This window comes from Gaeumannomyces tritici (genome assembly GCF_000145635.1).
Source record: "Gaeumannomyces tritici R3-111a-1 unplaced genomic scaffold supercont2.3, whole genome shotgun sequence".
Lineage (NCBI taxonomy): Eukaryota > Fungi > Ascomycota > Sordariomycetes > Magnaporthales > Magnaporthaceae > Gaeumannomyces > Gaeumannomyces tritici.
In genome coordinates this window covers 6219301-6235016 of record NW_008804547.1, presented here as the reverse complement: position 1 = coordinate 6235016, position 15716 = coordinate 6219301, and the positions used below count along the sequence as shown (strand labels likewise).

At 59.4% G+C, this 15716-nt stretch overlaps 6 protein-coding genes across 6 annotated transcripts; 4 read left to right on the top strand and 2 right to left on the bottom strand.

Moving 5' to 3' along the window:
• The first annotated feature begins 680 nt into the window (after positions 1-680).
• On the top strand, positions 681-3463 carry GGTG_07200 (ent-kaurene oxidase). The gene is made up of 5 exons (XM_009225024.1): positions 681-1166; positions 1222-1398; positions 1477-2172; positions 2269-2681; positions 2750-3463. The coding sequence occupies exons 1-5, from the start codon at positions 911-913 to the stop codon at positions 2795-2797; spliced, it is 1590 nt and encodes a 529-aa protein (XP_009223288.1). The 5' UTR covers positions 681-910; the 3' UTR covers positions 2798-3463.
• Positions 3464-3879: 416 nt separating this feature from the next.
• On the bottom strand, positions 3880-5265 carry GGTG_07199 (hypothetical protein; the record flags this gene model as incomplete). The annotated part of the gene is made up of 3 exons (XM_009225023.1): positions 3880-3980; positions 4043-5001; positions 5060-5265. 3 exons carry the CDS (start codon positions 5263-5265, stop codon positions 3880-3882), a joined length of 1266 nt encoding a protein of 421 aa, XP_009223287.1.
• A 2496-nt stretch (positions 5266-7761) lies between these two features.
• Positions 7762-9293, top strand: GGTG_07198 (hypothetical protein). Its single transcript, XM_009225022.1, has 3 exons — positions 7762-8176; positions 8240-8843; positions 8913-9293. The coding sequence occupies exons 1-3, from the start codon at positions 8096-8098 to the stop codon at positions 8927-8929; spliced, it is 702 nt and encodes a 233-aa protein (XP_009223286.1). The 5' UTR covers positions 7762-8095; the 3' UTR covers positions 8930-9293.
• A 565-nt stretch (positions 9294-9858) lies between these two features.
• On the top strand, positions 9859-11876 carry GGTG_07197 (hypothetical protein). Its single transcript, XM_009225021.1, has 2 exons — positions 9859-10162; positions 10251-11876. Exons 1-2 carry the CDS (start codon positions 9953-9955, stop codon positions 11757-11759), a joined length of 1719 nt encoding a protein of 572 aa, XP_009223285.1. The 5' UTR covers positions 9859-9952; the 3' UTR covers positions 11760-11876.
• Positions 11877-12157: 281 nt separating this feature from the next.
• GGTG_07196 (acyl-CoA dehydrogenase family member 11) lies at positions 12158-14063 on the top strand. The gene is made up of 3 exons (XM_009225020.1): positions 12158-12365; positions 12430-12506; positions 12581-14063. The coding sequence occupies exons 1-3, from the start codon at positions 12342-12344 to the stop codon at positions 13833-13835; spliced, it is 1356 nt and encodes a 451-aa protein (XP_009223284.1). The 5' UTR covers positions 12158-12341; the 3' UTR covers positions 13836-14063.
• Positions 13781-15580, bottom strand: GGTG_07195 (hypothetical protein). Its single transcript, XM_009225019.1, has 2 exons — positions 14993-15580; positions 13781-14893 (listed from the first exon to the last, which is right to left on the bottom strand). Exons 1-2 carry the CDS (start codon positions 15250-15252, stop codon positions 14251-14253), a joined length of 903 nt encoding a protein of 300 aa, XP_009223283.1. The 5' UTR covers positions 15253-15580; the 3' UTR covers positions 13781-14250.
• Between the last annotated feature and the right edge of the window lie 136 nt (positions 15581-15716).

The following is a 15716-nucleotide window of genomic DNA, read 5'->3' as shown; positions in this document are numbered from 1 at the left end:
CCTTCCCGACAGGGAAATCTCAGCCGCTAGCCGATCTTTTTGTGTACTGATAACCCAACCTATCACCAACAGCACTCCGCACGAGACTGGCGTATCGATATCCCAGAAGCGTGTCCGAGGTTATAGTCCGAATACGATTACAGACATGCGAGTGACCGACATTGCTGCCTCCTTGCCAAGGAGCACGGGCTGGCGGCGGGCTTGTCCCCCCCGCCCCTTGGTGGCCTTGCACCGGACTGGCACTAGAGCCAGCCAACCAGGCTTCTGGCATTTGCATCCACGCGCGCCCGACGTCAGACTCGCCCAGCAGCGCGGCGTCTCGATGGTCAAGCTGTGCGGATTTCGGGTTCCATATTATCTGCGATCCTAAAAGGTGACGGCAGATGGGCGGCAGGGTTCCTCCTCGTCGCGACGGATGGGGGAGGAGGGTCCACCATCCTATTGGATGGATCGGCTACTGCCACACAAACCCATGGCTGGATGGTTCGGGGGATGGCACCGAGGGGGGCAAGGCAAGGCGTTCCCTGTTTGCTCTGCGTTGCTTGGCTCGCTGCTGCATGCTACCCCGTGCTTTCTTTTTTTTTTTTTTTAATCCATGTCGAGCAACCGGTCTCCGTCCGCCCCGCAATATGGGAGGGGCTGACAGATCTCAGACGGGCCCAGGCGGGCGGGTGCGGACGGCTGGCTGCCTATAAGTGGATGAATCCCGTCACTTCTTTGCTCTGCGGTTTGCCTCCTGCATGTCTTGACTGGCTATCGTGGTCGGCTCGAACGGACGACTGCAGCCCTTTTCCGATACATACGACAAACCCCTGGAAAGGAGGAAACAAGATCAGATACAAAGACCGTGCGGGCACCAACCCAACGCAGTTTCGACCCACGGACCGTTCGTCCTAAAAGTTCGCCCAAGATGGCGACGGCACAGCTGGCCGATGTCCTGACCGACAGGCTGCCGCTGGTGTGCTCGGCAGTGGTCGTCCTCGCCTTCACGCTGATCGCCCAGTATCTGCTAAAGGGAGACCCGCTCGCGGCCTTCCCCTTCGCCGGCGAGGGCCTGCACAGCGAGCAGAAGAGGAGGGAGGCGTACCTCACCAACACCAAGTCGGTTTACATGGAAGGCTACCGCAAATTCAGGGACACCGTCTTCAAAGTCACAACGTCCACCAGTAGGCAGGCCCCCTTTTTCTGCCAACATTGTCCTTTGCTGACGAATTGCGATAGACAAGGATGTCGTCGTTGTGCCGATCAAGTTTCTTGACGAGCTCAAGAAGTTGCCCGATGATGTCCTGAGCTTTGACGCCGCCATCGAGGAGCTCATGGTCAGCGACTACACCAAGCTCATCCCCGGCGACCAAACCATCCCCCACGTTGTCAAGGCGAGCCTCACCCCTGCTCTGGGTACGTATTCGGATCTCTTGCGGAGACGCTCCCCCCCTCACCTAGCACTTGGAACCTAACAAGCAGCGCCACTTGCAGCCAAGCTCAACCCCATCCTGACCGAGGAGGTGGCGCGCGCCGTCCGCTCCGAGATGCCGGCGTGCCCGGACTGGACCGACGTCAACATCTACCAGAAGCTTCTCCGCATCGTCGCCATCGTGTCGGGCCGCATCTTCCTGGGCCCGGAGCTGTGCCACGACGAGGCCTACCTCGACGCCGCCATCAACTACACGGTCGAGCTCTTCAACGCCCGCAACGCTGTCGTGCAGATCAAGCCCTGGCTCCGCCCCTTCCGCGCGCCCTTCCTGCCCGAGGTGCGCCAGCTGCGCGCGCGCGAGGAGACCTTCAACGCCGTCATCCAGCCCATCGTGGCCGCCCGCCGCGAGGCCGAGCGCGCCGACCCGTGCTACGTCAAGCCCGACGACATGCTGCAGTGGATCCTGGACGGCAAGGCCAAGGACGTGGCCAAGGGCGCCGCCGCCGAGATGACGGACCGCCAGCTCGCAAAGCTCCAGCTCTCGCTCAGCCTTGCCGCCATCCACACCACCTCCATGATGGTCACCAACGCCTTCTACGACCTCGCCGCCAACCCCGACGTCATCGCCGAGCTGCGCGAGGAGTGCTCCGCCGCCCTGGCCGCCAACGGCGGCGTCTTTACCAGCCCTGCCCTCCAGAGCCTCAAGAAGCTCGACAGCTGCCTCAAGGAGACCCTGAGGGTGAATCCCCCTGGATTCAGTAAGCTTCCCTCCATTTCTGCAGTATAACATGTTCTACACACACACGCACACACACACACACCAAGATAAATATACTCACACCACACCAAAACAGCCTCCTTCACCCGCAAGGTCCTCAAGCCCATCACGCTCTCCAACGGCCAGCTGATCCCCGCGGGCGTGACGCTCGAGGTGGCCGCGTACCCGCAGTCGCGCGACCCGGAGCCGTACCCGGAGCCCGAGACGTGGGACGGCCTGCGCTTCTACCGCCTGCGCGAGGCCGGCGAGGACTTCAACGCCAAGAGCGCCGGCCGCCAGGGCTCCGCCGTCGAGGCCAACGCCCACAACCAGTTCGTCAGCGTCAGCCACCGCAGCCTCGTCTTCGGCTACGGCCGCCACGCCTGCCCGGGTCGCTTCTTCGCCGCAAACGAGATCAAGATGATCGTCGCGCGCTGCCTGCTCGAGTACGACATCAAGCTGCCCGACGGCGTGGCGCAGAGGTTTCCCAACTTTGAGTTTTCCGGAGCCGTGAGTTTTCCTTCTGCCTTGTTTTGATCCCACGGGGGGCGCGTAACTAACCAGGTTGGTCGATATAGATTGTCCCAGACCCCACCAAGACTCTCTTGTTCAGGGAGGCGCGTTGAAATGGTAGATTTATGGATAAAGACTCGGCGGCATCGACGCTGAATGTTTTAAGACTGTTCGTGCTTTTGCGTCATTATTTCTATTGTCTTGGACATGTAATACCGTCTCTGGGTAAAGAATTCTTTCTTTTGCTGCTAATATCTCTCCTTACCGTCTCTGGGTAAAGATTTCTTTCTTTTGCTACCAATATCAATCCTTACCCTCACCGCTAGTCCGAATGGCCCCATCCCAAGACATCACCTTATGCAAGTACCTCGTCCTAGCCTGGTCCTACCGGTACGGAGGCACCGGAAAAGACTCGGCGTGAAGATAAAGATAAATCTCGTGCCAGGTCATGTTGGTAACCGGGATGTCCCGGATGAACGAAGCAAAACAATCCTCCCAAGTATAGCACAGATGTCTTGCCTTGGCCTGTCGCTCTGTAGTGTAGGCTGCGTCGCCGATGGTGATTTTCTGGTCTTTAAACCGTTCGTCAATGACATCGAGGAGCGTCACGGGATGGCCTGGGCTATGGGCGACGTGCCACAATAAGAAGTATTTCCCTAGAGTGTCTTTCGATCTAATGATCTCATCCTCCAAGAAATCGGTGTTGTTATCATCCTCCCTCGATGGCATGGCTTGGCTGGCAGGGCGAACTGTGGTGATGGGTGGACCATATGATCCGGGCAGTCGCGGATCGTCGGCATAACTACTATTCCAACTCGGAAGTTTCGATTTGGCGGGCCTCCCAACAGCGACTAGAGTGAGATGAGGAATTGGGTCGGGATTGCCAAATACATTTACAATTAAATGGACCGGGGGGGAAGTAAGAAGCCAATAGGAATCAAGATGTGAACCAAAATAGGAAAAAAAGGATGTAAAATGAGAATAAAAGGAAAGAAGAATAAGTGGGCGGGAAAATAAGCATAAGAACAGGATGGCATAAAAATAAAATGGCATACGAATGGGAGGGCATAGGAATAAGCATAAGAACAAGCATTAGAACAGGAGGTATATAGCAGCAGCAAATGAAGGTGCAGCCATAACTCAATTACCCCTTTGGAAGGTCGGCAGCCGGTCAAAGACGCTTAGAGCGATGCCACTATGAGGCGGCGGCGGCGGCGGCTGCGGCGGCGGCTACCTTCACCGTTGCCATAAATGCGTCGTACGCCGCTTGGTCCTCTCCCTCAATGAGGCGCCTTGCTGTCGTAGCATCGTGAACGCTCACGATGCCATAGTATCCGTGCACGTACGGAAAGACGCACAACGAGGGGTTCGACGCCAGGAGGGCGTTGGCGTCGGTGAAAAATTCGTGAAAAATTCGGCGACTTTGTATTGTGTGTAGTCGTCGCGCTTGAGCGCCTCGGTCGAGTCGCCCTTGGCAACCAATTCGAACCGATGGATGACGACCCGCAGCTCGACCAGACGGCTGAAGAAGCGCGCCCACGTGTAGGCGGACGCCGCATCGGCGCAAACGTTGGCGGGCCTGAGGGAAAGCGCCTTCTTGCGCGGGTCCTTGCTGTAATTGTAGAAAAGGTTCTCGAGTTGTTGCCCTATCGCGACATTGGACAGTTCTAGCTTCTCGAGGAAGGGCATGTGAAAGACGCTGCGGGCAAGGGCATCGGGCAGCGGCGGGGTTTGTTCCAGCCCTTCATAATTCGAGTCCAGGATGCCTAGAGGGGCGTGGGGCGAGCCGTGGAACTTGAGGCTCTTGACGGAGGAAAGCTGGTCGAAGATGCCCGATGGGAAGTGATTGAAGAAGTTGCGGTAGTTGTCTTGGGACAAGATGCACTCCTCGCCGAAGATAGAGAGTTTGAAGCTGTCTACACGGCTGAGGACGAGGTTCAACTCGTACCTTCCGATCTCCGAGATGACAACGGGTGGCAGATGGAGAATCGACAAGGCCTTGACGTGCGGCGTGGGGTGTTCTGGGTCGGCCAAGGTTCCGAGGACGAGGTCGACCATGTGGTCGTTCGCTCGCGACAGACGTTCTAGACCATCCTTGTGCCGATTCCTACCAAAGTAGAGCGATTCGTGGTGCGGCCCAAACGCGACGGTATCCGGGAACTGGATTACCAGCTTCTCGAGGCCCGGGAACCGCGTTCCGTCCTGGGGGCTACTAATCCGGATCAGAGTGAGGGCCATGTCCGGAAGCGTTGGGTCATCAGAGTCGTCGTCCTCCAGACCCTCGTCGTCGGCCGAGGCCTGGCCACAGTCGCAGTCACTGCCGCGACACGGGAGGACCCACGACCAGCCTCAGCTCACGGACCAAATGGCCGTACCGTTTGGCCACCACGAGAGCCGAAATCGACGCGACCTCGTCCCGGATGGCGACGGATATGGCCCTAAAAAGGTGCCCTTGGTGGATAGCGATCTCGCGCAGGTGGCGGGCTGCGCTACTAAAGCGCACCTGGTCATTGAGGTCGAGCGAGCTGTAGATCTTCAACAACAACTCGAGCGGTAGCTTGCCAAGCAAATTTGCACTCATTTTTCCGTCCAGGTTTGGGAAACGAGCGCTTGTTTGCCTATGGATTTGGGCGGTGAGTTCGATTTTGGGTTCTGACTGTTGGTCGTCCCGAGGCCGTCCGCCAAGTAAGTCGTTAACAACACAATTCGAACCTTTATTCTATCGTGCCTGCCGTATCACGCCCAGCAGGAAGCACGAGGTGGGGACCAAACACCACGATGCCGGCGTGCTTCGAGAGACTGGACGCAAATAAAATTACTAACAAGTAAAACGCAAGGTTTGGAATGGAAGGCACTCTGCATCATTTTCTACATTACTCTTCCCATTTAGTTCTGCATTTCCTTTTTCCCCTTTGTATTCCTATTCCTATTCGTATTCTTTATGCGCTCTTGCTCTTTTCTCGACAACTTGAACAGCTGTCAAACCTCCTATACCATGTGCGCAACGCCTTGGAGCTTGCTGTGTTGAGCGACAAGTCCTTCAAGGCAAATCACCGCCTTGACTAGTCGAACCGACAGGTCCCCGACGGGCAGCATCTGCTCCGGCGTCTCGGGACTTTACATATCCAAGTTTAGCTATCGCACTCGCATCGGCGGCTTATGCGGCAGCGAGCCGAGCGCCTGGGGCCTTGGGCTTCGCCCGGACCGCCGGACGGGCCGGGGTCAAGAGCGAAGGGATACCTATTTGTAGAAAATGCCTTCTTCGAGGCGGTCCTGTGGGCCGCGGCGAGGGGGAAGTGTGAGGCTACGGGATCAAGTGCTCGGGCATGATTCTTTAGCCGTGTGTCTGCTCCCGGAATAATTTTCGCCCGGGTAAGTCCGAGAGGGCATCGACGTTGTCCAGGCAGAGCAAGACCAAGTTGAGTCGGTGTACGCGTCACCCAATACATCCTCCCGCGGAGGACCTCGCCGGGCTGTTTGGTAAGGCGAGAAGGTGTTTGCAGGTGCGTGTTCATTGCAAAACCTGGGAAGACCGTAGGTAATTTACGCGCCGATCCGTTCCAAGTTGGTGGAACAATTCAAGGAGCAAAGGCGAGTTAAGCCAAGCGGGCGTTGCGAGATGATGCGGAAATGATGTTCTAGCCACCCTCGTAGAAACAGATAGTAGCTCGCGAGAAGGATCGTCGTAGTCGGTTTTGGGCTCTGTAGTGGGGAGTTTATTGGATGCAACCCTCCCTCGCGGATACAGGTAAGACTCTTGGTCGCCCCATCGGCAGATGGTACCCAGATCTCTTGGCCATTTCGATATCCCCGGGGTCCGGCCGGCCGTGGTTCCCGATCCTTCTAGTGTCAGCAACATACCGGCCCAGGTGGTGGGTGACTGTAGCCCGATACCAGGAATGGCTGTGAGCAGGCACGAAAATCGTCAGCGGCCTCGGCAAAAACGGCAGCCCTCCAGCTGTAGTCAGACGATGCTGGGCCGCCCCATCCCCACCCCCAGATTGCTCGTCATCCGGCAATTCAGGGGCACCAATCAAGGCAGTCAAGCTTTTTCGTCCCGCACTTTCTCGTCGTCGCGCAGCTTTAGCCGCTGCAGGAAACCACCTTCTTAGAGGCGGAGGTTCATGCCGGTTCAAATTGGCGTCGCCCGTCGCGATGAGGCCCATGGATCTCGCCATCCTCGAACCTGCTGATGATGAAACCGGGGCTGCTGTCGTTGGCAGCAGCCGTGGCTCGCTCGGCCATGATCACACCCGACGGAATAAGCTGTCTGCGGGGAGTAGACAGGGCTGGTGAGCCTACACCCGGTCGATTGTTGGGGTTAAACGACAACCGAACGACAACCCCCACCTTCCGTAGTTGAGAATCTGCCAAGCCAAGAGCCGCGGTTTACTTCTGACGAACACGGCATATCTTATGTCTGCTATGGGCTTTGTTTACTAGGGACGACTCAGTTCGACTAGCCTCATATCCGGTATTTTCTGCTTCTGGTATCGAATGTTCGCGGGCACTAGCACTCCGGGCTTTGGCTGGCTTCGGCCGCTAGCAGGTTCATCGAGCTCCAGAACCTATCTTGCGTCGACCACCCTAGTCAACACCGGGCCTCTATGGACCTGGTTTTCTTGCATACTATACACAGGATGCCGCTCGCCGTGGACCGGGGTCTCGACTGAGGTGCTTTTGTCGATCATGGCATCATACGTCGTCAACTGTACCTACGATGTCGCTAGCGGGCTGTCCATACAGCCGGTCTTTTCGAGATCCCCGAGCCACCGCCGCCCCTGGGCCACTTCGCCCCCCCTGCTTGTGCCTATTCCGGGTGCTGAGCTCAGTCACTCACATTCCGCGGTCTGCATCGTACTGGACGGCAATACCTCTGCCGCTTCGAGCCGGTTTCCCTCTCACGCACTTTTTGCCGCCCCATAATCTCCATAGCAGTACGCGTAATGCTGTTTGGCACTTGCGGTATGCTTTAGGGCCGGAACTTCTGCTGTGGTTTCTCATATCATCACGAATGTGCTGGAGAGCTCGGCCCCGATCACTTCATCCCTGGAAATCATAGCTGTTCGTGGCAGCTCAAAGTACCCAGGAATTTATTTACCCGGAGCTTGCCGAGGTTCCCTGGATTGGGGCTCCTGCGAGCCTCATCCCTTCCTGAAGAGGGGATGCTCTTAATGTACCAGACCTATTCTTCCAGATTACTTGCAATATCCTCCCCACGAAGGTGTCGTCAGCTCCAGGAGACACGAGAGTCGTCCATGTTCGTCTAGTGCCCTCCAAGATGGATATATAAGAGGATGGTTGCCCATGCACCGGGAATCATGTTCTTGGTTCTACACCTCGAGCTTGGCCTTCACAACGGCAACCCCTAACTCGAAGCCACCTGTCCCTCTTCCGACAAGCCGCTCAACATGGTGCCCAAGCTTTTTTGGGCCGCCCTTTTCTTCACGCCCGCCGTCCTCGGCGCGGCCCTCCCAGAGGTCCAGGAGAACGTGAGTGGAAGCCCCAAGCTCTCGAGCAATCCAATTCCTCGTGATACTAACATTCTTACACAGGCCTTGGACCTTGGCCGTCGCGATGAGGTTGAGATCGCGTCCCTGCCCCTGGTGGCCCGTGCCGAGGCCAATGTCGTGGTAGCTGGCGAGGCCGCCGCGCCCGAGGAGGTCGACGACGAGGCCGACGTGGCCGACGCCGACAAGAAGAAGAAAAAGAAGAAGCACGGCCACAAGAAGGGAAAGAAGAAGCACGGCCATAAGAAGGGCAAGAAGCACGGCCACAAGAAGCCCCCCCACGACCTCGAGGCTCGCGACGAGGCCGAGGTCCAGGCGCCGGGCGCTGAGGTGGTTGCCGACGACGTCGACAGCGACGCCGACGTGGCCGACGCGGACAAGAAGAAGAAGAAGAAGCACGGGCACAAGAAGGGAAAGAAGAAGCACGGGCACAAGAAGGGCAAGAAGCACGGGCACAAGAAGCACCCCCACGATCTCGAGGCGCGCGAGGAGGCCGCTCTGGCTGAGAGTGTCGTGGCCGACCAGCCTGACAATGAGGCCGATGTTGCCGATGCCGACAAGAAGAAGAAGAAGAAGCACGGGCACAAGAAGGGCAAGAAGAAGCATGGCCACAAGAAGGGCAAGGGCAAGAAGCACGGCCACAAGAAGGGTGGGAACTGACGACTGAACGCCTCCAAGTGCCCGTATAAATGCTGATCTAAATCCGGTCGACCAACAGGTCCCCCTCACGAGTAAGCCAACTCCGAGCGACTCGCCGAGCGCCTCAACAGCAACCTACCGTCGATTAGGTTGGGTGATGAGAGGGGTGAGCTCCAGGCGTGGTTGGTATGCGTCCTATGGCGTCTGGGCCATGGCCAAATGCCAGCCTGGTTCGCTAGCCGGGGACTATTGGGGATTCTTGCAAAGTTTGGCGTGTACTCCTTGACGCACAAACCGATGGGAGAAGGGTTTTACTTCAAGACATTCATTATCTACATATGGACCGTGTAAAATAAAAGCATATGATGCTCTGACGCGTTGCGCCGCGCCTTGCGCCGAGGTTCTTCTGTGGCTTTCGCAGCAATTTTCATATCGCGAGCAGGCATCTGGTACCACGCTTGTATGCCGCCTTGTGCATGTTCGTCTTAGTCCCTCGTCTTGGATCTACAGACAGTACGCATACTTCTAATACCCCCAGTCGAAAGGTCGAGTAGCTAAACAGGTGAAGGTAGTGGCTATAAAAACGCGCCATAGCTGTCTCCCATCGGTAAGGGCCAAGGAGCTCAGATGCACTGGTCCGAACCGCGCTTCAGCGACAAATTAAAGGGAGTGAGACCCCCATGATGGGTTTCGTAACGAGACTGTCCCATAAACTACAAGCACGAAAGCCCCAGAGAGCTTTCGCCATTTTTCATTCTTTTATCTCTTTGTTTCAGTACTAAATGATTTTATCAGATCTAGCCGCGAGACCAAATCGCAAAACATTGATAGAATTGTACGACAACATGGCACTGGACCAACAGGGTAAAATCGGTTGGTTTTCATGTTGGGATGCTGCTGTGTATTTTTTCGCGCAAACATGATTGGTTCATATTTCGGCCCTCCATACCTATCTGATCAATCCCTGCGGGAGGCCTCGCCTAATAACGATGCCGTTTCCCTTAGGTGCCTCGTTTTTTCCAAATGGCGGTTTGCCTCAGGAGTGCGCCCCCAAGCAATCACCATCTTGACAGAAACAGACGCGCAAACTACCACCGCGATTGAGTCCTCAGCGCAGCAATGGGGCTACCTCCCAATGCCAAGGCAGAGGCGGTGGCGGGAACAGCACCAACAGCGACGGCCAGTCTCGATGGCCTAGAAGTGCCAGGACAGCCGCAGCCGCGCGACGAGTTCAAGCCGGGACTCACATTTTACGGCGCCTTTGGCAGCCTCCTGATCGTCAACCTGGCCGCCGCGCTCGATGCGACGTCGCTGTCCGTGGCGCTGCCTGTATGTTTTTCCCCCTAGTGCTACAGGACAAATACATCCCGAGCATTCCGCTCTCGGCCACCCAAGCTAACAGTCCACCCGGGGGAAGATCATATCCAAAGACCTCGGCGGCACGGCCATCGAGGCCTTTTGGAGCGGCACGTCCTTCCTCCTGACCAACACCGTGTTCCAGCTCACCTTCGCATCCGCCTCGCACACCTTCGGCCGCAAGGCCCTGGTGATGCTCTCGCTCCTCCTCTTCACCGCCGGCTCGCTCGTCGCCGCGCTCGCCCCGGGCTTCCCCGCGCTGCTGGCAGGGCGCGCGGTGCAGGGCGCGGGCGTGGGCGGCATCATCAGCCTGACCGAGGTGGTCATCACAGACCTCGTGCCGCTGCGCGAGCGCGGCAAGTGGTTCGGTCTGCAGGGCGCCGTCTGGGCCGTCGGCTCCGTCGCGGGGCCGCCCGTCGGCGGCGCCCTCGCCCAGGCCGGGCAGTGGCGCTGGATCTTCTGGCTGAACCTGCCCGTCGCCGGCGTGGGCGCCGTGGCGGTGGCGTTCTTCCTCCGGCTGCAGCCCGTCCCCGGCGCCCTGGCCCACAAGCTGCTGCGCTTCGACTGGGCCGGCGTGCTGCTGCTGACCGCCGGCGGCACCGCCTTCCTCATGCCCGTCACCTGGGGCGACATTGTCTTCCCCTGGTCCGACTGGCGCTCCGTCGTGCCGCTCGTCGTGGGCGCCGCGCTCGTCGCGCTCTTCGTCTGGTACGAGGCGCGCTGGGCGGCACGCGGCGGCCGCCAGCCGCTGGTGCGCCTGCGCATCTTCGGCCGGCGCACCGCGGCCGTCTGCTACTTCGGCACCTTTGTGCACGGCGTCGTGCTCTGGTGCATGCTGTACTACATGCCGCTCTACTACGAGTGCGTCAAGGGCTACACCCCCGCCATGGCCGGCGTCGCCATCTTCCCGCAGACCTTCACCGTCGCCCCCACCTCCATCCTCGTTGGCATACTCGTTAGCCGCTTCGGCCGCTTCCGCTGGGCGGTCTGGCTCGGCTGGTCGCTGTCGGTGCCGGGGTTGGCCATTCTGTACCTCCTGGACGCCGACACCACCCCGCCGCAGTGGGTGTTTCTGAACCTTGTATCGGGCTTCGGCCTGGGTCTTTTATACACAAGCCTATCGTACGGCACCATTGGCGCCGCCGACGAGCGCGATGCCGGCCAGGCCGCCAGTATGTATGTCTTCTCGCGCTCTCTGGGGCAGTGCGTCGGCGTCTCGGTCGGCGGCGCCGTCTTCCAGAACGTCTTTGCCGCCCGCCTGTCCGAATCCGGCTCCGGCTCCGGCGGGCTGGCCGACCGCGCGGCAGGGCTGGCGCGGGAGGCAAGCGCCCTGGTCGAGGTGGTCCGCGGGATGGACCCGGCCTCGCCCGAGCGCGCCGTCATTGTGAACGCGTACGCAGACGCCCTCAAGGTCGTCTGGGTGTCCATGGCGGGCGTCGCGTTCCTCGCGTTGCTGGCCAGCCTGCTCATGCGGCACATCGACATCACGAGGAGCCTGGAGACGGAGCAGGGACTGCAGGGGAAGCCGGCGGGGCGCGAGAAGCCAACGGCGAGCTCCGATGGTGCCTGAGGTCGACTTTAGGAATATAAACATGCGATGACAGGAACTAGCGCGTAATTGGGAGGGGAGGAGTACCTAATGTTTAATGAGATGCATAACCACAAGGGGAAAATAGATTTGAGATTGTATTTGCAGTAGAGCACGCCTCAGTTGTCACCTTGTGTGTCTGAGCATCTACTGCTAATATGTTCCCGTAAATACTCCCACGGCTACCTAAAATCTCGAGCTTAGGTACCGCGAAACGATCATCAAAAAGGTGGTGATAGTGCAATGATCCCTCTGCAAACCACAAAACGGGCTAGCACTGTAAGACCCCTGCAACCGCTGTGGGCCAGATGCAGGGTCGCCCCGCCCCCGCCGCCGTGGACCTCGGCAAAGTGTCAGCTTGTCTCCACGCTGAGGCAACAAATCGACCCACGCTGAGTCTGGGGAAGGTGTCTGCCTCGGTCGCTCTGGGGTAAGGAATAAGAAGTGACAACATTTATTTCACCTTCTGGACGCAAACCTGCCTGGCTAACCATTGATTGATGCCAACCCATCTCCTGCTTCATACTCCTCCATCTCGATCGCCCTCACGTACCTTGATCCAAAATGTCTGCCAGGATACCCGCAATTGTAAGCTTGGGATCGCCCTCCTCGTCCGCGGCCAGGCCGTCTTTTCTAACAGCCCGTCTCCCAGTGCCGCGACCGCGTGAGCGACCGCGCCAAGCAGACGCTGGACCTCGTCGCCAAGTTCGTTGAGGAGGAATGCCTTCCGTAAGTTCTCGCAATCCTCCTCCCAAAATCCCCCTCCATTCGAAAATCTAATGAGCCCTCGTGGTTTCACCTAGTGCCGACCCCGTCTTCGAAGCACAGCTCGGCAAAGGCGATGACCGGTGGAAGAGCCACCCTGCCGTGGTGGATGACCTCAAGAAGCGCGCGCGCGCGCTGGGCCTGTGGAACATGTTCCTGCCCAAGGGCCACTACAAGGAGTCGCCGGGCTTCACGAACCTCGAGTACGGCCTGATGGCCGAGTGGCTGGGCCGGTCCCGCGTCGCGTCCGAGGCCGTCAACTGCGCCGCCCCCGACACGGGCAACATGGAGGTGATTGCAAAGTACGGAAACGAGGCCCAGAAGCAGCGCTGGCTGGTGCCGCTGATGGAGGGCCAGATCCGGTCCGCGTTCCTCATGACGGAGCCGGGCATCGCGTCGTCGGACGCGACCAACATCCAGATGGAGATCCGCCGCGAGGGCAACGAGTACGTGCTCAACGGCCAGAAGTGGTGGTCCAGCGGCGCGGGCGACCCGCGCTGCGCTGTCTACGTGGTTATGGGCAAGTCGGACGCGGGCAACAAGGACACGTACCGCCAGCAGTCGGTGATCCTGGTCCCCGCCGACACGCCCGGCATCACCATCCACCGCATGCTGAGCGTCTACGGCTACGACGACGCGCCGCACGGCCACGGCCACATCACCTTCAGTAACGTGCGCGTGCCCGTCGCCAACATGGTGCTGGGAGAGGGCCGCGGGTTCGAGATCATCCAGGGCCGCCTGGGTCCCGGCCGCATCCACCACGCCATGCGCACCATCGGCGCCGCCGAGCGCGCGCTCGACTGGATGCTGATGCGCATCAACGACCCCAAGAAGACGCCCTTCGGCAAGCAGCTGCGCGAGCACGGCGTCGTGATCGAGTGGGTCGCGCGCTCGCGCATCGAGATCGACGCCGCCCGCCTCGTCGTGCTCAACGCCGCCATCCGCATGGACGAGGAGGGTCCCAAGGCCGCGCTCAAGGAGATCGCCGAAGCCAAGGTGCTGATCCCCACCATGGCCCTGACCGTCATCGACCGCGCCGTGCAGTCCTTCGGCGGCGCCGGGGTCAGCCAGGACACGCCGCTCGCAAACATGTGGGCCCAGATCCGCACGCTGCGCTTCGCCGACGGGCCCGACGAGGTCCACCTCGCCCAGCTGGGCCGCAACGAGAACAAGCGCGGCAAGGCCGTGGCCGAGTCCATCGAGAAGCAGAGGCTGCGGACCGAGGAGCTGCTGCGCGAGTACAAGCTCACCAGACAGGAGCTGGGGACTGGGATTTCGAGGAGTAAGCTCTAGGCTCATGCGCAGAAAAAGATGCTACGCGATGTTTTTGTATAAATTGGCAAGCTTTCTTCGGCGCCTTAAATCTACCTCTTCGGTCATGTGGTTGGGCGTTTGCCCTCGCATCCGTGTTTGCCTCCAAAGTTGCTGCCCAAAAAAGCGATACGAGAGAAATCACACAGAAAAGAACAAACAAATACTCTCGTCTCGCTCAAATGCCAGCAGCTACACCCGCCACAAACTAAGCACACACTCCAAGAACCGTTTTATCCATTAGTAGGTATTTTGTACATTCGTTATCCCTGCTTCTATTGGCCCGTCTCATGGCATCATGACCCAAAATCCTGGCTGGCCGAATCGTGCGCCGGTCACATCTCTGCTCCGACCGTCCGTCGCTTCTTGAATCCATTACACACACACACAAACACGTCTAATAGGCCCACCCGGAACCCGAGCTCCTACGGCCCTTCTCGTACAGCCATTTGCTGTTCAGGGCCACCGATGTGCGCTTGCCGGAAGAACTCGGGGTGCCCGTCGAGAGGGCCGAAGAGTCGGGGACGAGCGTTGGCGCGGCCGAGAGCGACGATTTCTCGCTCGACAGGGGCGCCGGCGACCCGCCGAACGAGCCTCTGCGCTGGCCGCTCTTGACGGCCTTCTGGAACAGCGGGCTGCCGCCGACGCCGCCGGGCGAGAACGGGGAGAACGGGGAGGCGCCGCCGCTGCCGTTCGCCTTGAGGTTGGCGGGGGAGCCCAGGAGCGGGCCGGGGCTGCTGCTCCCGGGGCCCTTGCCCAGGAGGGGGGAGGTCGAGAAGCTCTTGGCGCTCCCGACCGAGCCCGAGAAGGACGGGGTGCGCGCGTAGCGGGGCGGCGTGCTGAAGCCGGTGCCGGGCGTGGCGGGGGCGGAGCTGGGCGGGAGGCCGAGGAGCTGGCGCTGGGCGGCCGTGAGCGGGATGTCGGCTACATCGTCCTTGGTGCGGAGCAGCGGCAGGAGCGCCAGGCCTATGTTCACGAGCGGGATGACGTGCAGCCCGAGAAAGGCCCACCAGATGTATCCTCTTATTGATGGGCTGTATCTGCGTGCAAGTTATATGATGTCAGCTTGGCTGTCCATTGGTCTGTTTGAAAACCATGCTTGGCGGCATGCTGATTCTCAACGATAGGCCGCGACGAACTTTTGCGTGTGCTTCTGGATCGCGGCGTTGGACCGGACGACGACCACCATGACAAAGGTCAGCACGTTGTACAGGATTATCCTGAGGTTCTTTTCCGAGAACCTGGTGGCGTTCTGCCGCCGCGTGATCTCGGCCAGGCGCGGGTGCTTCCAGTTGCCAGGGCTCTCGGTGACAGCGGCGTTGGTTGCGGCAGCCTTCTTGGGCGTGCCCGCCGGTGTCCTGACGGACGCCGTCTTGGACGTGATGGCGGTAGAGGACATTATGGGAGAATCGGAGTGGTGCTGGGTTGTTGCTGCCGGGCGCGGTCGAGACGCGGTCGTCGCGATTTGCGATGGATGTCAATCACAGTTCCTCCGCAACCAGCTGGCCGACTCGAGAAACAGCAAAGAAAAGCACTGCCTGCCAACCCAGTCACGGCTCAATTCTCCTGTCGTCGGTCCCTGAGACGCTTCTCTGCACCGCTGTACGCTGTAGGGTTAGTAACTCACGAGGGTTCCCTCGGATTGAGGGCGACGATGCCCCAGTCCGTTGACCGTTCAAAAGAAGTGCATCAGCTGCGATTGTTGTTGTGTTCCGGTTGCATCTGAAATTCGCCCCTGCAGCAAGTCAATAAACGGCGGCCCCACTGAGCGACCAGCTTGCATCAGCCTCAGGCCGACGCCACACTGGAGCTCCTGCCGTCTTGGGAGTGGCAGAACCACGTGGGGTCGCGGCCACACAGCTC